At 54.7% G+C, this 21,167-nt stretch overlaps 7 protein-coding genes across 7 annotated transcripts; 3 read left to right on the plus strand and 4 right to left on the minus strand.

Moving 5' to 3' along the window:
* Positions 1-42: 42 nt before the first annotated feature.
* On the minus strand, positions 43-1,781 carry GLOTRDRAFT_127136 (uncharacterized protein; the record flags this gene model as incomplete). Its single annotated transcript, XM_007865574.1, has 1 exon — positions 43-1,781. A coding segment is annotated over one exon (1,739 nt), but the record flags the coding sequence as incomplete, so codon positions are not given.
* A 1,236-nt stretch (positions 1,782-3,017) lies between these two features.
* On the plus strand, positions 3,018-5,493 carry GLOTRDRAFT_91994 (uncharacterized protein; the record flags this gene model as incomplete). The annotated part of the gene is made up of 11 exons (XM_007865575.1): positions 3,018-3,102; positions 3,202-3,256; positions 3,587-3,659; positions 3,765-3,813; positions 4,154-4,403; positions 4,451-4,499; positions 4,609-4,726; positions 4,767-4,866; positions 5,018-5,052; positions 5,100-5,131; positions 5,293-5,493. The coding sequence occupies 11 exons, from the start codon at positions 3,018-3,020 to the stop codon at positions 5,491-5,493; spliced, it is 1,047 nt and encodes a 348-aa protein (XP_007863766.1).
* Positions 5,494-11,399: 5,906 nt separating this feature from the next.
* On the minus strand, positions 11,400-15,550 carry GLOTRDRAFT_137295 (DUF221-domain-containing protein; the record flags this gene model as incomplete). The annotated part of the gene is made up of 22 exons (XM_007865576.1): positions 11,400-12,081; positions 12,133-12,255; positions 12,314-12,469; positions 12,521-12,556; positions 12,611-12,652; positions 12,705-12,837; positions 12,887-12,907; positions 12,961-13,070; positions 13,127-13,208; positions 13,256-13,310; positions 13,373-13,454; positions 13,508-13,597; positions 13,655-13,677; positions 13,740-13,873; positions 13,930-13,995; positions 14,048-14,188; positions 14,251-14,583; positions 14,644-14,858; positions 14,919-14,977; positions 15,035-15,201; positions 15,260-15,335; positions 15,390-15,550. The coding sequence occupies 22 exons, from the start codon at positions 15,548-15,550 to the stop codon at positions 11,558-11,560; spliced, it is 2,829 nt and encodes a 942-aa protein (XP_007863767.1). The 3' UTR covers positions 11,400-11,557.
* A 318-nt stretch (positions 15,551-15,868) lies between these two features.
* Positions 15,869-17,621, minus strand: GLOTRDRAFT_110289 (uncharacterized protein). Its single transcript, XM_007865577.1, has one exon. It carries the CDS (start codon positions 17,536-17,538, stop codon positions 16,084-16,086), a length of 1,455 nt encoding a protein of 484 aa, XP_007863768.1. The 5' UTR covers positions 17,539-17,621; the 3' UTR covers positions 15,869-16,083.
* Positions 17,622-17,831: 210 nt separating this feature from the next.
* GLOTRDRAFT_110290 (uncharacterized protein) lies at positions 17,832-18,053 on the plus strand. The gene has a single exon (XM_007865578.1). It carries the CDS (start codon positions 17,856-17,858, stop codon positions 18,018-18,020), a length of 165 nt encoding a protein of 54 aa, XP_007863769.1. The 5' UTR covers positions 17,832-17,855; the 3' UTR covers positions 18,021-18,053.
* Positions 18,039-18,776, minus strand: GLOTRDRAFT_127139 (uncharacterized protein; the record flags this gene model as incomplete). Its single annotated transcript, XM_007865579.1, has 2 exons — positions 18,039-18,447; positions 18,511-18,776. 2 exons carry the CDS (start codon positions 18,774-18,776, stop codon positions 18,039-18,041), a joined length of 675 nt encoding a protein of 224 aa, XP_007863770.1.
* Positions 18,777-18,994: 218 nt separating this feature from the next.
* GLOTRDRAFT_99096 (peptide chain release factor eRF/aRF subunit 1) lies at positions 18,995-21,134 on the plus strand. Its single transcript, XM_007865580.1, has 5 exons — positions 18,995-19,164; positions 19,218-19,257; positions 19,307-19,545; positions 19,604-20,812; positions 20,870-21,134. Exons 1-4 carry the CDS (start codon positions 19,085-19,087, stop codon positions 20,559-20,561), a joined length of 1,317 nt encoding a protein of 438 aa, XP_007863771.1. The 5' UTR covers positions 18,995-19,084; the 3' UTR covers positions 20,562-20,812; positions 20,870-21,134.
* The last annotated feature ends 33 nt before the right edge of the window (positions 21,135-21,167 follow it).

Raw genomic sequence — 21,167 nt, forward strand, 5'->3', positions numbered from 1 at the left:
TCGTCCTCGTTCGCCGAGGGCGTCATCAGCGCAGGCGGCGACTTGGCGCGCTCCCGCTCCTCCTCCGAGTGCGAGTGCGTGCGGGACGGGTGCGGGTGCGCCTGCACCACGGGCACAGCGACGGTCGTGTACACATGCTCCGGCTCCTCCTTCTCCGCCACAACCTGCGGTGCCTCCTCCTCCTCCTCATCCACCGGCGCGTCCTTCTCAGCGACCACTTCGACTGGTTTCTCTTCCTCCTTACTCTCCACCTCCTCCTGCGGCGCCGACACCCGAATCTCCGGGTTCGCCTTCTCCCTCTCCGCCCTCTCTCGCTCCTCCTGCTCCTTACGTTCTCTCTCCCTCTTCTCCCTTCTCTTCTTCACCCACCCCATCCCGCTCCCATCATCCTCGTCATCCCGAGCAGCCCCCCGCCCGCCCTCCGTCCCCCCAATCGTCTCTCCGCTCTGCAGCTTCTTCCACACCGAATTCCCCGCACCAGAATCAACACTCCCCATCCCGCCGTATCCCCACTCGACGAACTCGGGCTCCGTGCGCGAGCTCACCGTCGCGAACGGGTTCTTGTTCTGGTACTGGTACTGGTTGTGGTGCTTCGCGCCGTAGATCCGCCCGTTCAGCATGCGCACGCCGCCGCCGGCGGATCGCTGCCCGGTTTGCAGTGAGGCGATCGACCCGGACGCCGAGGACGGGCGTTTCTTGCGCTTCCCACCTCCCATGCCGGAGAGCAGCTTCTTCTTGCGCGAGTCATCCGGCTCGGAGGTCAGTGACTGGGAACGTGCGAGAGAGCCGCCGAAGGTGAATGAGGAGGGACCGATGGTCGACGCGGAAGCGGTGGAGTAGGCTGATTGCGTGGATTGTGCTGAGGAAAAGCGGTGCAAGGGCACGCCGAACAAGAAGGATTCGGTATCACGCGAGGAGGTCCTAGTGATGAGTTGAGGGGCGAAGATAAAGATGACTGTGACAAAAAACACTTGCCTCGGGAGGCCAACGCTCTCAGTGCTCGTATTCGAGAAGCTCAGCGACGGCTTCTTGCTGATCGTGAAAGGACGCAGCAGCTTGCTCGTCAGGCCCCTCTTCCCGCTACTCGGTAAAGCACCCGGGAAGCACGAAGCGTTCGTTGGGGACGAGGGCATAGAAGGGGCGGGGGAAGTGGTGTATTCGTAGTTGGCATGAGACGAGATAGAGGACGCCAACGACGGGGGGTGAGACTCGGGCGCTAGCGCAGGCGGCGGGAGCTTGTACGAATTAATTCTCGGCGAGTCAACGAGCTCCCAGTCCAAGTTTGTACTTGCATGCACCTGAGGGGACACCGAGGGGGAGCGCGAGTCCATACCAATAGTGAATTTTTTGGTGTTATTGGTGTCGCCGCTGACGCTGGCGGCAGACGAGACGATCATGCCGTCATCATCTGACAGGGGAATGGGAAGTTCGTCGCCGCCGTCGGTGACGAACACCGCGCGGCGCGGGTCGGGGAGGGGGGCGAAGCGGATCTTGCGTGCTGGCGCAGAGTGGGGGGCAGGGAGCGAGCGCGAGCGGTGGGTGCGCGCTGGGTGGGCGTCGACGTCGGTCGAGGAGGAGTAGAGGGCATCTTCGTCCGTCGCCGCTGACGACGACGAGGAGGAGAGCGAGGTGTACGACGCCGGGTGGGGGAGCGGCGTCGGCGTCGGCGTCGGGAGGGGAAAGGCCGTCGTCCTCGGGGATGGGTTGAGGAGGATGCCGTGGCCCGGACGGAAGGCGGGGGACATGAACGGGCTCGAGCTAGGCTGCATTACAGCGGTCATCGTTGGCGTCGTCGTCGGGCAAGAGCAGGAGCTATGCAGTCATAATTAGATATCGCCCGTGAATTATAGCAGGGCGACGTCGCAACTCGGCCAAGCAGCCAAGACTGTCTCGGGTCCCCGCCCATCTCCGATCCGTGACGACTGTCACTTTGACAGTTGTTTCCGTGCCCCGCATTTCTGGCTCGCTCCCTCCTCTTCCGGCCTTTATTCATTTCCTGGAGCTCCGGCTTCTGTGAAGGGACGGGCAGGGCGTGCGTCTACTCAACGCCGTGCATTGTCATTTCCTGCAGAATGGACCGGTCACGGTGGCTGAAATAAGTCAGAGCGAGTTTCAACAGCATCGAGCCATCGATCTCGTCGTCTGACCGCTCGGATCTACCCGACCCCTCCTCGACAAATGCGGGCCCAGGCTTTCCCAGCTTCGCGCATTTGTCTCTCCATTATCCGGATCCAGACAGCTTTTGCGAATCACGTTCTCTTCAGCTCTCTTCCCTCCATGCCCGGCTCCGACTCGCCCATCTGTCGCCCGAATTTCCCCTTGTCTGGAATATTCAGGGCATACAGGAATCTCCGCGGAAAATACGACGGCATTCCGACGCGTGTTGTTGGCCATCAAAACAAATATCAGCCCGTCGCAGCCAACAACACCAGCCAAGCCTGATATCCTTCCGGTTTAGCCCCCTCTCAGGCATAGCTACCGTAGTTTAAGTAAACATGCGCCCAAGTCGCTTGCGTGCACTGTCATGCGCGTGCGCATCTAATCCCGGGTGCAGATCCTCCAGCGAAGCCTTCCGCGCGCAGATATCATGTGTAATCGCTCGTGCATACGCAATTTCTCGAGTCTTAACCTTACTTCAACCCTATTTCCCCGGATCACTTCTCAGCAAACTATCCAAAGTCTTCTGCATTGTTCGTCCCTCGCCTTCCATCGTCGAGATTTGCTTCCGTGTCTGCACAATGGGGCATCTGTAATCAGAAATCAACAGCTCGAATCGCTGCCCATCGATTTGTGATTTTTCCGCATACGACCATGGCCCAATCACCCCCAGACGAGTGATCAACGCTCGTTCGGCTCTTTCCGATACCATACTGCTCTCGCTGCTCGGGTGGACAGTCAGCACAAATATCTTGATACTTCTCTGGCGCTTCAGGTACATCTCCCCCGGCGGCGATAAGTACCTTTGATTCCGCCTCAACTCACAGTAGACGCACCCACCCGACAGGTTTCTTCATTGGATGTCCCAAGTGGACATGATTCTACCGGTATCCTACTTTACTGACAGCCCAGCCCACTGCGCACAATCCTCGGCATGGAAGACACGTACGTACGAGTCCTCAACGGATCTGATTCATGTCAGAACACACATACGCCGGGAACGGCCCCCGCCCCCCCCCCCCTGACGGATCTGAACCATATTAGAACGCACAGCGGGAACGGCCGCGCCACCATCATCCCCTCCCGGCATCGCGTCACAGTAAGTAAGGTGCTTTATAAACCTAACCCCGAGCTCACCGCGGGTATCGCTGCAAGCTCGGTCAGGGCCACAACGAAGGGGGCCCACCCTATCCTACGAACGTGTCTCCCGCCACACGTCTGTATCGGCATGCATACAGCCTGAGGCACTCGGATCGTTTCATAGCCACTGGTTGACGCGTTCGCCCGGCATACACCCCCCTTGCTGCGGTAAGAGATACAGATGCGCCACATATCGTCACGGCTCGAGTAAGCGTCCACGTATCCCCTGAATAATCAAGCTTAAGCGTCTCCCTGGGATAGGGTAACGAATCAGTAACACTTCTCCTAGGGACAACCCTGGTCGGATGGGTAGATGTACGCGCCGCCTTTCGAGCTCCAGCCTGCCGGACTTCATTTTGACCGTAGGTTGCGCGTCGCCTCCGATTCAGGTGAAGTCCGGGTGACGCGCCCTCAGGCCTCAGTCCCCGCCTTCTTGTTCACTTGCTGTGTGCTCATCTTACCTGAAGGTGCTAATTGCCTCCAGCGGGGGTGGCACGTTCTCCTCATCCGCACAGGGTGGGCTTCGACGCGATCTGTCTCCATGTTATTGAAGATTCAGCAATAGTGGCCAATATTCAACAAGTTAAGGGCCGAGCCAGCCCCGGGCACGCTGCAGTCCTTCTGGCGCCACTGCGTACATAGAGAACCAGGAAAGGTACAAAGGTACGAATCATCGCGCTCGTGCTCAAGTATCGTGTGGTGCTCAAGCATCCCAGATCGGCTGGGCCGTAGGACACCGGTCGCGAAGCGAACACCGCATAGAGTCTGGTCGTACGCGCTCCTCGCTTGCCGATCCATCCCTCCGCATGTAGGCTCAAGGCAGCTATGAGTGTGATGTCTGACTGATTGCGTGCAGGTCCCGATGCGCGAAGGTTCGCTACTCCCTGCTATACGCTCCCATTCGATGCCTCCTGGCCCGCAATACCCCCCGTCGCCTCGTTGGCCCTGTCCAAGAAGGATCGCAGCCATATCAAACCTGATATGATACGAGGGCACGAATCTTATCGGGCGCTGATCCCACATCCCGCCCTATTCTCGGGTGGTCTTCATTGTCTGGACGCGTACCTAACCCTGGCTGTGTATCTCACTGCTCGCGCAGCAGGAAGGTGTGTACGATCGTGCATATACCCACTCCAACCACGTTCCGTTACAGCTTGCCGCTACTTCCTTTGTCCCCTCCGCGCTCCTGGCCTTGGCCGTACGTACGTGGCAAACCTCGAGGCGACCTCTCCCGCTAGTTCGACGGAGCCGGTAGGGTGGTTGCGTCACAGGTCCCCTTGCTTCCGGTTGACGCGTTGACTACTTATAGAGCGCACCGAAGATCGTCGACGAGGATTCACCGGCAGCCAGACAGTTCGGCTCCTGTATATGCGGGCCCTAGGTGCACCCCGGTTGATGCTCTCGCGCACGGTATTCCTGGACGTGGACCGTGCGTCGGCGGATATTATTGTGAATATTCTTTGATCTAGAGGTTTGGCCATCGCGGGAGAGTTCGGACCCTCCTGATGGCCCCCGCTTCCTGAAGTCGCTTGCGTTTTGGCAAGGTTCTGGTGAATGGCATGTCATCACGTATGTCCGAGCCTTGGCACGTCTTTCTGTGACCTCTGTCCACAGTTCTTGCTGGTCTCCTTTGGAGCTCCCCATCTTCTTCAAAGGCTAGATTAGTGCCCCCGGCTCGGCCTATGTTTGGTGTGGATGGGCTATGACGTCGACTTCCCAGGCAGGTGGGTATGCAGGGACCTGAGGCTCTGGGCGGTAAGTATCGCGCCTGCGTTCTGCGTACTTCGGATCGTCGTGGGTAGGCTACCGGATGGGTTGGTCCGCAGTTCTGCCTGTACGTATATCGAGTCTCGACACTATCCAGACGCTCGATACTTTCCCAATCCCCTCCATTTCGATACCCAATTCTCTTCTCACCTCTCATCTCCTCTCGTAGACACGGATTGATATATCATGCATGTGCACGCCGGTTCAGCCACATCTCCATCGTCCCAGGTCACTTGCCAGGAGAAAGTGGAATCACTCCGCGCATCGAAGACGTCAGATCGCATCTCCGCCACCCTTCGAGGAGAGACGCAGCGCAGCACTGGCAGACTCCAGCTGGGGATCCCCGTGATGCGTGGTGATGGAGAGAGGAGCCATCTCGGGATGTACCTAAATATTCCTCGTGCCCCCTGGCACTGCAATACTTTGTGAACGGTATGTCGATACGTGGTATACTTAGTAGATGGATTCTGTTCTGTTCCAAACGATTCGCCGAGGTACAGTATGTCGTGCTGAGCAACGCGCGCGCAGCCCGGGTCCGAAATACAGATACCCTCGTTCCTGCGCTCCCCCTCTTTCACCCGCCTTGCTATCTTCGGATCGTCGGTGCGCCTGACATGGACAGGGCGCGTCGACGTTCGTGAGAGACCGAGGATACACCTATTCCACGTTGGCGCGTTCCATGTCACCTTTGCCATGCATTGCACTTGAACAGGTAGGGTTACGTTGTTCCGAATTATCTGGAAGAGGTTATCTGTTAGACGCCCGAACTTGCGCGCACGGCTATAAGGAGGCTTGATAGAGATGGATGGGGCTTAGATGGGTGCGTGTTGGACTAGTTGAACTGTGTTCAGAGTATATGCTGATGATGTGCAGGCTTGGCAGAGCAGGGGCGACCCGACTGGTCGAGCCTACCTGAGTCACCTTCATCGCATCGTGCATCAGTAACAAGCCTGATGAAGATCAGAGGACCTATAATACAAGGGGAAGTACTGTAGCTGTGATATTCACGTGCGTATAGTCACCGGTAGATGTGGGCGCCCTGTGGACAGCCTGACCTCGGGCGTCGCGCGACCTTATCTCTTCAAGGTCGCCTTTAATTTCCGTGAGTCTCGTCCTGTTCATCTCGATAATCTTCCCAGCGCAGGCTTCTTGGCACCTCCGGAGCATACAGCGAACAAAGGAATCAAGCTGTCAGAACTGACAGTCCCTCCGTCGCGGACAAAGTTCCGAGCCTTGGCCTACCGTAAGTGCTGCTAGTGTACGCGGGTTGCTGCTAACGCCACCTTTGTTTACAGATTAACAGTCATTGAACGATAAACGGTAGGACTAGTGCTGCACGTGCTAGCTATAGCCAGAGGCTTCTAGCGTTTTCATTTCCGGATGAGGTCCAGACCCATTGTCTGAGCATCACAGCGAAACACCCGCCACATCCTACCCCCCTGGATCGCAGTTGGTCACCGTGCGCGCCGAGTGACGGGCACGCCGGGCTTTGGGATTGCAGGCGCCCATGTAGAGCGACGGCGCCAACAATCCCAAGGCTCGTCTCCCCTGAGACGCTTTCCATGCTACCTGCCACGTCTGACAGAAACCGCTGGCGGGATTAACCTGTCGCAGGTATGTTCCGCAGGTCGCTGCCGCTCTTTCCTTGCCAATCAGTTTGCCCAAAACCGTGCCGCAATTGCAAACGGATGAAGATCGCAGTGCCAGTACGTCTTCTTCGCTATTCTCAACCCTCTTAGAAACGCGTCCTCGAGGAGGCCCCCATCCACTCCCGGAGCCTCCGAGCGTTCTGGCCGCCATTCTTGTCACGCTCACGAAGGGAAGGCATCTGGTTCCCTTTGTTGGTCGAGTACCTTCCAGGTCTTTGGTGCTCGTCGGCCTTTCCGTGCTCGCTTGGCACACTCTTGCTTTCGCTGGACACTGGCCGCCTCCCCGGATCTCTGTTTCCTTCCGCGTCCGGGGGCTATTCCGGTATGGTCACATGAACCAATACAACATCGGTGCGTCGCCCAAGCTTTCATCTCGGATGGCTCGGACCTAGCAACATTATGCACTCTCTTCTGAATGAATGTCGAAGGCCCGTCAGCAGCTCCTCCCCAGCAGGCACAAAGGACGCGTTTACGTACAGCTCCCAGTTCTAATTACGAATACCCAAGCCAGACAACTTGAACTCGTGCCAGCCCCCCGTATTAGTACTCCTTGACGGCGCAGCAATGATAGCTGATATCCATATCATCGCTGAGGATATACCGATTCAAGTCGGGCGGGGTCCACTAGGTACTTTTGCTATTGGCGGAGCTCTTCCCTGGGGTTTCTCGGGGCATGACGGACTGCTGATGTGGAGCTCGCGGTCTGTAAGGCGAAAATGCCATTGGCCGAGCGGTCTCAATCTCGCCCATCGCGGAGATTCTGCCTCAGTCCCGGCGTAAGAGGTGTATAAAGCATTGCCGCCGTTGGCGTAAGTAATGTCGTCTCCTCGCTAAGCCCAAATGTTCTAGTAAGTGCTCGCTTGGCTTTCACGTTGTTGACATAATTTCCTAGCCGCTGTTTGTGCTACTCGACCATGGCGGGCGTCCCCTAGGAACTGCATGTCACGATGGGAGCTTGATAGCGGTGAACCAGTGCTTCCGGAATTCAACATGCGCAGACAATGGTTGATTGGAAGCAAGGATGTCGATCTAGGGCCATCATTCCCACTGGGATTGCAGTAATGACGCAGCCTGGTCCTCGTCCCATTGTCAGGAGAGAGGTCGTGTTGTCTTCTTTCCTGGCTATATTCTCCGCCTGGCGTCATGCTATTCGAAGGCCAATGTTAGGTGCATTGGGGATCATTGTACCTTGGAATGTCATTCTCTGCGGCTATGGATTGTGCGCATATTCGTCTCAGTATTCCAAGCGTGTCAATGATATGATCTCACTTTGTGAGTTCCCTTTGTTTCGATTCGATTCGAGTCTGCTTTGTTGTACCTTAATATTATGACTGGCAGATGTCAAGAGTTGTTGCAGGACAATCTTAGCTATATCACCACTAGTACAGTATCCTGGCCTGAGTTAATGCCTACATTCGGATCCAGGCTGTGGATTATCTATAGCTGTGGCACGAGTGATGCTACCCTGGATCGTGGGGTTATGGTCCGGCAGACAGGAGTATTCTTCATTGAATTCCAGACCAAATCGGAGACCGATATACGATCGATCGCTGGTCGGAAAGCACAGCCATGCAAAGACAGGAGACAGAGAAGCTGTGCTAAGATAGAAGTTGCGTCAGTGTGCAATATCATGGCTATCAAATGTGGAATATACGCATGGATGTCAATGTTCAGCAACTCGACTGAGATTCATGGACTCTTGCGGCAAGAGTTGAATGAGATGTCTCGGTCACGATTATAACACGGCTGGCAAGCACCACAATGCAGGCACTGGATACCAGCTAGATACGACAACGCCACTCGATGAGAAGTCGCTATAGCGCAGTACAGCTTCCTTCCGACTTGGCATTGCCGTCTAATCACGGTCCTGCAAGGCAATGAACCCATCCGCAACACAGCCATTATGCGTTTTCACCAGTCTGGCATTATATCGCAGCGCCCTCGATCATTGCCGTTGTGACCGACGAGTCCCCTGGCACCATCCATCTGCCTTGGCGTACAGCCCCCTTGCAACAGTAGCAGGCGCATCCGGAAGGCAGATGTATCGCATGTCCAATGACTGACGGAGTAATGAGGTAATTCGTGCAGTCGGGACCGCAGAACTTGAAGTGGGACAACGTCAACACTCAAGTTCGCGTCTTGCATGCTATAGTGCACAAGTGTATCGATGTACAGCTGGGCTTTCACTTCATGTCATCCTGGGCGGGGGGGGAGGGGGGGAGAGACGGGAGTGCCGTGGGCGAACACCTAGTAGACTCAAGGGGCTCAAGGTTGCAGGAACAGCAGTGGCCATTTCGTCGCTGCTGTGACCATTTAGCGCCAATGCTGTGCTTTTTTTCAGGGTACTATCTTCCACGAATATAGTAGCGCTGTAATTTCCACTTTTAACAATGCCTGAGACAGGGCGAAGTCAAGCACAAGTGTGCTCAAGTACCACATATCACCGCGGGCAGGTCCTGTCAATGTGTCCCGAAAGATACAGAGAGAGCGACGGATCTACTCAGGGGGAATTGCACGAAACGATGCTGCCCGACTTAGCACAGTGAGCGCGCGCTGTTGACAAGTACAAGAATGTTGTAAAGAGAGGAACGGCATAGACCATCGGGTTCATGCGGGAGAGCTGCGTTCGTGCCGGCTCAACTCGGGACTTTGCTTTTGGCAGGAGGCTTGCCGGATTTGGGAGTTGTGTGGCACTGCACACGAACACCTATAGAAAAGCCCTGCACATAAGTTACTCTTGACCTTCTGCACTTCTTGCCTATCAGAAACCGGAGCATCTGCTGAGACCGGGATATCTCCTGTGCGCAGAGTATGCGAGCTTGTTATAGCGGCCCTGCATGCAGCAGAATCTTTGCCACCAACTAGAATTCAATACCGCGACGTTGCTAAATTCGAATTCTCCTCGAGGTTTGAATGCCGATGTAGGAACGCTCACTGTCACTGCTGTTTTTGATTATTTCTCCCCTTGGATCTTTCAACACTCGATGAATGATGCAACACTCCTCGGTTTTGCCCGGACATGAATTATCGGAGGCACGGCTATACCGGAAGACTTTGAATAATAGACTAAAAAGTACAGGTTGGGGACTCACGAGCGTATAATAAGAACAAACCCTCATACATTTGGCCTAGACAGATTCACTCCCCGAAGCTCTGAGATGAAGGCCTTTACGTGAGGGACAGACAGCAGCACCACTGATGCCGCCTCGCTTACACCGGGTGGTTAGACCCAGGACGGGACACTTCAAGTAGACCCAAGAAGTTTGGACATCGTCAATTTAAAAGTATACCTATGCGATTGTATAACCAGCATCGTATCCAATGCCATTTCTAGCGATTCAGTACGACGAGGCGAAAAACGCAACTACAAACGCTAATGGTCCCATGCCAGTGGTTCGTCTGATACCCACTAATACATTGTTTAGGGCCAGCAATTTCCGAACTGAGTGCTATCCATAGTAGCTAATAGCAGGCTTGCCATTTGTACAAGGTTTTCATACCTGCGAGTGTCTACCACCGACGGTGCGTACGTAGTTAGTATGCTTGTATGCCATGTGAGTACTGTAATTGATATAATCCAACCATCTTGTCGTATGGTACACGATGCAACAATAGTCATCGTCAAGTACAAATATTAGACCCTCGAATATAAGCCCCGACCACTCCTCACCGGAGGTACCACTGACTCCGGGCGCATTTTCCCGTGGAACAAGATCTGGGGAGGTGCCTTTGAAGGCACAGGAGCGACTAGTCGAGAAGTCGCTGGAGTACGCCATTTTCACCTATGGCCGCTCGATCTTTCCGGTGCCTAGGTAGAGAAAACGGTATGGGAACATTAGAACTAACCCGCCTACTAGCACTCAAGCTGACTGCCTCAAGGCGGCCCAATGTCGTCTGGCAGGCTGCGAATGCCTGGACACACACCTGAACTTCTCCCAACTCTCCCATGTCTGGACTCCGGCACATGGATCAGATGGCCGGATTCAATTACTGCTGCACCACATGCGTAGCTCATTCGAGTCTGATAGGAAATCGATCTCGAATCGGTGGGGAAGCTGTGACCAGGAGACTCATTTCCGTACATACCGGCGCCGTCTTGCTAATTCCGTGCTGTGGACCTAGGGCAATAATACTAACTTCGCGACCCACGAGCCCGATCACAGCCGCAACTGGCTACGAGTGGACCTTATACACCACGCAGCTCGACTTATGCGAGTCTCCATGGAAGGGAGGGAATACTCTGTCAGGGATGTGTCCACATCGCGGGAACTTGAATTTGCTGCGGTACAGAGACCATCACATACCGTTTCGCAGCTTATGTGAGCAAGCCGCAGGTGCAGTATAGGTTCATATTACGTTTCTCCCTGTTACTCCGCGGCGAAGGCAGCAAATTCTCTGTGTTGGAAAGTAAGATTACTTCCACACGATACGATAGAAGAGGTTGAGGGGCAATGAAGATGCCACACGCTCGTACCGGTATCCTTGCGGAATATGCCCTAACGGAGCACACCCTTGCCACTCTGAGCCCAGCCGGTGGATTGCAAGAGCGACGGGAAAATGCCTGTCAGTACGCACTCATCGTAGATCCTGAATGCCAGTATCATACACTGTAATCCAAGGCACTGTGCACGTACGTATCCTACGTCTGTAGTGTGACACATTCACTGGAGCAACACGCCAGGCGTCGGAAGAAGTCTTACAATGGTTAGCAATTGCGCTAGCGTGTATGAACATGATTGAGAGCAGCACACCGTACATCATATTAGCCAAGAAATAATACTAATAGCAGGGGTATCCGTCAGTTCCGTTCGAAATCATGCCCGAAACATACTGCAAGAAAGTCATCATTTGTCATGTCCACCCGACCACTCCTCGTCCGGTGGATTCCTCGAAACTTCTACCGTCCCTCGTTCATCCATCGTAGACCCATTATCACTCGTCTCCACCCCAGCCTCCTTGAATTCTTGTAGTAAGACTCCGCTTAAGCCCAGGGTATCCTTAGGTATCCATATCCATGGCTGCTCGGCGTAAGTGGAAGGGTGGTCGAACGCATGCTCGTCTAGGTACTCTTCTTCATCTTCGGCGTTACCATTGCTATTGGGCGCGGGTTCCGGAGGGGCGATGTCCAAGCCGTGGGATTTGGTCGGAGCTTCCAGACTACTGGAATTAGCGGATGTTGCAGTGGTCTCGGAGTGCAGTGAGTCGCCCGTCTTTGAGCGACTAAGCACGTCGCTTGTGCGCTCTTTGGACCCGCTCGGTCTTGGCTTTGCCTCCTCGTCGCGCTTGGGACTAGCATCTCGATTGTCACGACTCCCAAGAATCGTAGGAGGTTTGATCTTCATGCGCCGTCGCAGAACGCTCTTCAGGCCTGATCCGAGATGAGAAACATATCGCTTGGGAGGGCTTTAGGCACACGCACGATCGCGATCAAATAAGTCGAATTCTTCATCAGGTAAGATGTCTTCCTTCTTCCCGAGCTGGTGCTTGTATCTCTCAGCCATCTGTTTGGTAGCCAACGACATAGGCAGATATTCGGAAATTGCTGGGGTAAGGAAGTCAGTGAGTGAATGACATCGCTGCTGACATATACAGCAACTCACGATGGAAGCTCCTATGAATCAATACCTGGTACAGCGCTGTCACGACAAACAGGACAATCATGAGGATACCACCGGCAAGGGACGTCTTAGGAGCATTCGGGGTGTTGAGGAAGAACAAGCAGGCTAGCGCTATCTGCTCAATATACAACCCAATGACTGCGAGATGATCAGATTTTCAGCGGCTACTCAGTGACAAAGACTACGCACATATATTTGATAGCGCCAAGTAGAAGTATTGTCCGCCTATAAGTGGATCCTCTCAGTCCCCACAGGACAGTAAAGGACGGGCCATCCTACCTGTCTCAGACTCGTCCGGTTGGTCAAATACTTGGGTTAGCACTAAAATCCTTTCAGTTCAAGAGAATCCCTAATTTCAACACAAGCTACTCACGGAACTTCCACGCAAGGAAGAGCAAGAAAAATGCAACTGTCGCAAGACCATTGATAATCGGCGAAAGGACCGAATACGCAAGGCCAATGGTTGCCAGGAGGGATATCCGAGGCAGAACAGTTCCAAAATTCGCCTAGGATACAACGTCAGGATGATGGACACAAGCTCTGAGGCCAACTTACAGCTGGCATCAAGAATGTCACCTATGAAAAGTCTTGATCAGTAACCCGGCCCTTGGCCACAAATATATACATACTCCATACGCCTGCCTCGGTGTTCTCCCCAAGAACCATTTTCTAATGAAATGGAAAATCAAAGGGCCTAGTTGGATGAGCGCGCTGGCAGCTCCTGTCAAGCCTTGTGTAACTGTGAAACGACGAAGTATGAACAGCTATCCGTATTGAGATATCACGACCACGTACTCATGTATGTTAGGAAGAATATCGAAGCGTCCGGGAGTCGACTGGCAAGGTTCTCCACGGCATTGGTGGGTTGTGTGATTATCTGCGAAGAGCTCAGGATCTCCTTCCCGGGGTGTGGATTAAACTTACATCGGAAATAGTGGATGTAATGGCAGAGCTGAGGGTGACGATCAAGAACCCGTGCCTATAACGCGGCCACACAGCTATGAGCATGATTTAAACCTTGCAGAAAAAGGAACAACGCACACCACCAGGAATGCATAGTAGCGCTTATACACGCTAACTTGCAGGAAAGAGTACCGCGGTATGCATTCAAACCATGCCAGCGCTGCAAAACTTCTTCAGCGGCCACTTTAGCCCTGCGAATCAGCCCGAACGCACCTCGCAGGATTTGGGGGAGTATGATCATCAAGAGCGCGAGTAACACAGGCGGCAACACGCCTGATATAATACCAGGGATCGGGGTTGGTGCTAGGGCAGATTTCAGTTATCGTTCTTAACCTACGTATGCGGGAACCTCAAGCGTACCTGAACACACCCATCTCACCCACCTATCCAGGAAATATAAGACAGATTTAGTTCGAGGGCAAGGACAATCAATGGGATCACTTACGGCAGTCTGGCACAAAGCCCGGAGACGTTACTAATACTCCCAATGAATGCAACCGGTGCAGCCCATGCAATTATAAGGCCAATGGTGGCAGCCAGCGACATAATATACCGCGCACGCATCTCGTACGCTCCGTCCTGACCAATCACACATCAGACCACCTCCAGAAGCACAAGTGGATGAATGCGCATACATCCAGGTTCGACCAGATCATATCCTTCGGCGAAACTTCGATATACTTGTCCCCCATGAATAACGGCTGTTCCGCCATAGTCAGTACAAGAGTCCTATATACGCAGGAATATACTCACTTCGTGATAACTGACGCATTGCGCGAGTACGTGGGCGCCAATCTGGAGGTTGCACTCGACGAAGGCACTCCCCAGCGGCTTTCGTTCGCCAAGCTGCTGCCTTCCCTCTTCAATTGCCGCATTCAGCTTCGCAATCTCGACCTACCAATCCTCATCAGCATATCTTCCACAACGGGCAACTCATTCAGTCCGAAGCAGCGCACCTTACACCACTCAATCGTATCCACCTTCTTCCCAATACCCACTACCCCAAGTGTGCCCAAGCGATGCTTTGGCCTCTTCTCCTCTGGCACCAAATCGTCCATAAATTCTCTGCTCGGGCTCGGCGGGATCAGCGCGTTCACGTCGAACCCCTCCTCCGCAGCCTCCTTCTCGGCCTTCTCGACGTCCCTTGGTTTGCGCACCTTCTTCGCGAACTTGTGCTGCGCTTTCTGTCTGCGCACCCACTCTTTCGTGGCAGCACGCAGAAGTTTGGACGATGCTGCCTCGAGCTTCTTGCAGGCTTTCTGGCGGGCTTCGAAGTTCTTGTTCAAGTCCTACCAACGCATGGTGTCTCAGCTCGGCATGAAGGGCACAGATCGAGGGGTACCACGTACCCTGGAGTCGCGGTAGATCCATATTCGCTCGATACCGCCTGGTACGAATGAGCAGAACTGCCTTAGATCATGGTCGTTGGCTAGCTCGTCTGGTACATTGGTGATTAATACGGTACGCGCTTGTGCAAGGCGGGAGTGCGACTTGGATATGAGGAACTGGTGCCGCATGTGGACGAAGTGGAACATCTCTCGGCGGATCATGTAGAGGACGAAACCTGCATGAGGGGTAGCAATTAGCCCCGACTGATATTACATAGGGAAACTGACCTACGCACATGTTAGTAGGTAGACCATGATTATATGCGCCGCGTAGCGTTCCGGCTGTGATACATCGCTGGGTATATGCGCGTCAGTCTAGTTGCAGCAGGGTACAACTGGAGATTGCGCTCACTTTCCCCACTGGTACTTGTCTAGCCCTGTCCGGCTCTCCGAGGCCACTCCCGCAGCTTCTATGGGGAGAAGCACGATCCATGTTGACACCCAGAACACGCCGAAGAGTACGATGAGGAGCTTGAGGAAGCGGAGGAACAGGTAGGCATCCAGCCCATTCTTGTGAATCTGGGGGTGTGAACGTCTAAGTGTCAGCGCATAGTAAGCGAGTGTATTTAAGCCTCACGATATCTTCTGCCGGTGATCTTAGTGTCGCTGGTATCCACCTCCAAAGGCCAGGGGGGAGCTCTTTCGATCGTTTACTGCGTTCCCTGCTTCAACAACCGAGCTACCCTGACTCGATCGATTGCACTCACTCTGGCGGCGGCAAATACGTCCTCGGGGTATATATCCTCCCGAGCCTCTGCTTCAGCACAGTGAACGCGCCGACCTCGACGCCGAGGATGGCCGCATTCGTGACGAGCGCGGTGACGAAGCTCTGGGTCGTGTTGTTCACTTTCGCGGTGTTGATGGACATGGCGGCGACGCAGACATGCCAGTGGGCAACGAGGACAAGGGGGGGCCTTGGGACATATCAGAAATGGATGCTGAAGCACTCAACCTGATCAGGCACAGGAGGCAGCTATGACGAAAGGCCTTCCCCGCGTTGTTGCCCCACCGTCCTTATTTCCGGCGACGTAGCCACCGCGCTCGAGAGCCCAGGACGGCGGGGGCAGCATTGCTGAAGGTAAGGGCCCAGGATGAGAAGGGATATTTCGTACAAAGCATGGGGCTGAAGCGACCGTGAGTCGCATGAGACTCAGAGCCAGAAGTCTAAGCTGGCGCCTTCAGAGTGTCCGATGTGTCTGTCCGAACCAATTTACCGAATGGTTCGACCGAACGGAATCGAATTTCTGGATAACGATATGCTCAATGTCATTACGATATGATACAGTCACTTTACAGAAAATGAAAACGATACAACGCAGAAAATAGTCAAACAATAGTGAGAGTGAATTGAGAACCTAACCGGCCTCCGACGCAGGAACAAGAGTCAGAAAATCATCACATTCAGAACATGGCCTCCCTAGGCCCCTCATCCATCCCAACCCGACTGGCGAATTCAGAACTGAATCCAAACCCGCCGTACCAGCTAGACGCCTGTGATGGCGCGTTCAAGCTGGGAGGATCGACGAAACTCCCAGAGCTGAAGCTACGTTCTGAGCCGGTGTCGCTGAAGTCCGAGAAGGCGTCAAGCTCGTTGGGCGAAAGCGGGAAATGGAAGCGGCTGTCAACCTCGGATGTCGGTGTCGAGGCTCCGGATGACAGAGCGGTCGTCGGAGGGACGACGGACTGCCTTGACGTCGCATAGAACGTCGACGAGAAGTCCAGAGTGGGCAGCACGAACGAAGCAGCGGGATCCATCTCCGCCGCCGGAGGAGACTCGAGCGCATCCACATGCTCGCTCTCATACCCGCTCTCGCTCATCACCGCAGAGCTCAACTCCATGTCCGACAGCACGCTCTCCATCTCCTCTTCCTCCCCCTTCCTACACTCCTCCAGCTCGCACCACCCCGTCCCGCTCTCCCCAATAACGCCTCTCACCTCCTGGGCCGACCATCCCTCGAAGGTCACTCTCAGAATCGTACACACCCCGCTGGGATCACCGAACGCCTCGCAGCGCACGCCGCGCTCCCACACATGGCCCTGGTCGAGCCGCATGAAGAGAGACGAGACGCGCAGCGAGTGCTTGTCCGCCGATGAATGCATGTACGCGAGCGTGTCCAGGGGCAGCAGGCGCGAGGGCGACCCGGAGGCTGCAAGGGGCATGCGCGAGGAAGGCGTCGGCGCCAGAGGAACGTACAAGTGGGTGGTCACCTCGGCCGGGGCGGGAGCGGGGAAATAGCGCTCATACTCCTCTTCTTTTCTTGCCTTCTGCACCCGCTTCTCTTTCTTCTCCTTCGGCTTCATCATCTCTTCGCTCTTCTTCACGTTCTCCTTGCCCTTGCCCTTCATCATGATCTTCGCCTTCTCCATCTCCGGCATCTTGATCTCCCAATCTGCCTCGACAAATGCGCGCCCCGCCACGGGGACGTTCTGTACGAGGTTCTCGAATATCGGGCGCGCAGTCGAGAAATTCCGCACGACGCCCAGGCCGACCTGGGTCACATTCCGCGGCACCGCAGGCGGCTTGGGCAGCCTCGGCGCATGCAGGGGCGTCGATAACGCATACCTCGCCGGCAACGACAGGCGCTGTTGGATGCTCTGCGGTCTCGCTGCGTGCAGCGACCGCGAAGGAACAGTGCTGCGGCCGAGTGTACCTGGCGTGGTGAGATGCCCGACGAAGCCAGTAAGCAGATACCGAGTCTTAGAGAGGAGTGTCTGTGCGAGTCCGCTGGAGGAAGTTGTAGTTGGGCGCGGTATGGAGTGTACGTGTATGGACCTCGATGGCGGTCCCCCGGTCGATAGCCAGCGGGATGCGGCCTGGCCGGGGAGGCCTCGCAGCCCGTGCGATGCTAGTTGCATCGCCGTCAGTCGCTGGTGTCTCTGTAGTAGAGCGGGGTTGTGCGGCTGAGGTGGTCGTTATGAAGCAGGAGAGCTTGCGAGCCGGTCGCTGAAGTAGGTGTGCCGGAGTGTGCCGGAGGCGCGCGTAAGCTTTGCTGCTGATGGCTGTGCACCCTGTGGCGGTGCGGGCGCTGTGGCGGAGGAAAGCGATGCCCCGGTCGGTTCGAATCCGACTGGTGCCGGTAACGAACTGAGGAATATATCCGACTCCTGACATCCATAGACATGCTTTTGGCGTTTTAAGAAACCTTGGTGTTTATCCTGTGAATGTTATATCAATGTATGTCAAGAAGACTTGCAGCAATAGTAAAATACTACATGCGCAAGCTCAAGGCAGTCGAGGGTGGCTCGTAAGCACGTACGGGCAAGACGAAATCTATCTCGACAAGATACCTATGGTACTCTATTCAGCGATGAAAAAGCAAATTAAACAAAGCGAATAGTCAAGGCTGACTCTGTCACTATGATTCATCCATGTTTTCCTGCTCAGGCTCCTGGAAGACGATCGCATCCTCCTTCCCTCCCTCTGGCGTCGAGGTCTTGTTCCTCTTCCCCTCCCCACCGCCTTGCGCGCCAGCACTCCTCTTTCCGTTCCCTTTACCCTTCCCATTACTTACCCTTGGCTCATCCTCCGGATCACCTTCGCCAATCTTGATCACTATACTCAAGCTAGATTTTCCCCGCGTGCGGTACGAGATATCCTCGTCCTCATCTTCGGGAATTAGCTCGTCTTGCACCTCCACGGTTCCCGTACGGACCTCGGTATGGATTTCGTCGGGACTAAAGGGAAGGATAGAGGGTAAGGAGGTTGACAGAAGCAGGAGGTGCGGAATGGCTGCGCCCATCGCACTAAGGTGGAGAGATTTGTACCTGTGTTTGTACAATAGATATCAGACGTCAAGGGCTATATCGAAAAGGTATAAAAATACGCACCCGTCCTTGAGGATAATGTCCTTGCATCGGCGCAGGTATGCTGCAAGTGGGGTTTTGCGTGAAATGCAAATATAATTCTTGCCTTCTGTATGGGCTGAGCGGGGACCAGTCGCGGAGACAGAGGAGGGAACAGTCGGGAAAGGACGTCGAGGATTCAATTTCCTGACCGTGTAGCCAGAGGTCTGCTTTGACGCGTTGTTCTTAGGCTCCTGCGCTTTCCCCTTCCCTTTGTTTTTGTGAGTAGAATTTCCCAAAGTGTCGGCCATATTTATAGATGCTTCTACAGTCGCCGTAGTCGTTTCTGCCATGTCTGTTTCAGTACAGCAGTTACAAGCCTTTGTCAATGTTCAGACGTCTGAATTCAAGTCCGACTCCGCCACAAGCGCGATAGGCACGCAGCCCCTATATCTTTGCTAAATCGGGACACTATGTCATTACACTGCAGAAAATTGAACGCAGATAACCTTGATCCTGACGCTCACCGGCCAGCACAGGGCCCTCGTCGTCGCCTCCGTCGTCTGTCTGTCGTTCTCTCTTCAACTTCGAGCAGGGGGCCAGGAAAGCGCTGCCCAATATGAGTCAAGATGCGGCAGAGCAGAACATTCAGATGTGGAAGATCAAGAAGCTCATCAAGAGCCTTGACTCGGCCAGGGGGTGCGTGCTTGCGTTTGGAGGGGTTGGGCTCGATGTTGACAATCGTCGTGTAGTGCTGGTACTTCCATGATCAGTCTGATCATTCCACCAAAGGTCAGTCAGGAGAATCGGGATTGTTCGATGATCTGACGCTTCTGGCTAGGATCAAATCTCGCGGGTGTCTGCTATGTTGACGCAGGAGTACGGTACGGCGTCGAACATCAAGTCGCGAGTCAACAGGTTGTCGGTGCTCGCGGCAATTACGAGTACACAGCAAAGGCTAAAGCTGTACAATCGAGTCCCGCCAAATGGTCTCGTGCTCTTTGTGGGCACGATCCTGACCGATGAAGGAAAGGAAAAGAAGGTCTCGTTCGATTTCGAGCCTCACAAGCCCATCAACACGTACGTACATTTTACGTCTATGCGTCCCCATAGGGGCTGATATGCCTTGGAACTACAGGTCGCTATACTTATGCGACAACAAATTCCACACGGAAGCCCTCCAAGAGCTCCTCGAGTCAGACTCGAAGTTCGGCTTCATCGTCATGGACGGTAACGGCACCCTCTTCGGTACCGTCGCTGGCAACACCCGCGAGGTGATCCACAAGTTCACCGTCGACTTACCGAAGAAGCACGGCCGTGGTGGCCAGTCCGCCCTGCGTTTCTCGCGTCTGCGTGACGAGAAGCGACACAATTACGTCCGGAAGGTCGCAGAGTTGGCGGTCCAGCACTTCATCACGAACGACAAGGTCAACGTGACCGGGCTCGTGCTAGCCGGTAGTGCCGACTTCAAGACCGAGCTCAGTCAAAGTGACATGTTCGATCCGAGGTTGGCGGCCAAGGTGATCAAGGTCGTGGATGTGAGTTACGGTGGCGAGAACGGGTTCAACCAGGCGATCGATCTCGCAGCGGAGGCGCTTGCGAATGTCAAGTTCGTCCAGGAGAAGAAGCTCATCCAGCGGTACTTTGACGAAATCAGCCAGGACACGGGCAAGTACTGCTACGGCGTGGACGACACGCTTAAGGCCCTCGAGCTGGGTGCCGTCGAGACGCTCATTGTGTACGAGAACCTGGACATCACGCGGTACGTCCTGCGCAACGCGGCGGGGGACATCGTCGTCGTGCACGCGAACAAGGAGCAGGAGAAGGACCGCGAGAAGTTCATGGACAAGAGCACGGGGCTCGAGATGGAGCAGGTCGAGGAGCCGCAGCCGTTGCTGGAGTGGTTTGCGGACAAGTACCGCGAGTTCGGCGCGAACCTCGAGTTTGTGACGAACAAGAGCCAGGAGGGCGCGCAGTTCGTCAAGGGCTTTGGTGGGATCGGCGGGCTGTTGCGGTACAAGGTTGATTTCGAGAATTTGCAGTCGGTGGATGATCAAGAGGAAGACGAGTTCTACTCCGACGACGATGACATCTGACGGCGGTGCCGGCTCCTATTAGGAGCCTTGCCTGGGGACGCCGGTAGGGTCACGCCAGGTGAGGCGGGGGTGGGGGGTGGGGGAGAGCGAGAGGCCGAGTGGAAGCTGCAAGAGGATTCAGTCCTGCTGGACTGTCCGAGAACAAAACAAGCTGTGGATCAGTTGGGGCGTCTGGCAGAGATAGTAAGACATCGGAAAGACGCAAAGCAAGTGGAAGGACGATATTTGCGCGAAGAAGCTCATTTTTCTGTGTAAGTAGTCGCATACACTTCAGTCATGTCCTTCTTCCTGACCTGTCTCTGATATAGAACGACATTCATTATGTATCGCGACGTATTTATTTGCACCGTAGGAGAGGATAGGCTGGAGAGGGATCGTGAGAGTGCTGTTGTATAAGCATCATCGTTCCAGTGCGTCTTTGTGATAGCTGTATGGACTATGTCTTGTTCAGTGTTTTGCGATTGCAACTTGCTATCATACCCTACGTTCACTCAAAGTGATGCCTGAGATTGGAGAAGTACTGGCACTCCTCGTTGCGATAGACTGCTAAAAGATTCCGTTGGTCTCCGGCCCGGTGCTAACTCCTTCTAATGCCCCGTTCATCAG

The sequence above is a fragment of the Gloeophyllum trabeum genome (assembly GCF_000344685.1).
Source record: "Gloeophyllum trabeum ATCC 11539 unplaced genomic scaffold GLOTRscaffold_00003, whole genome shotgun sequence".
In the NCBI taxonomy this organism is placed as follows: Eukaryota; Fungi; Basidiomycota; class Agaricomycetes; order Gloeophyllales; family Gloeophyllaceae; genus Gloeophyllum; species Gloeophyllum trabeum.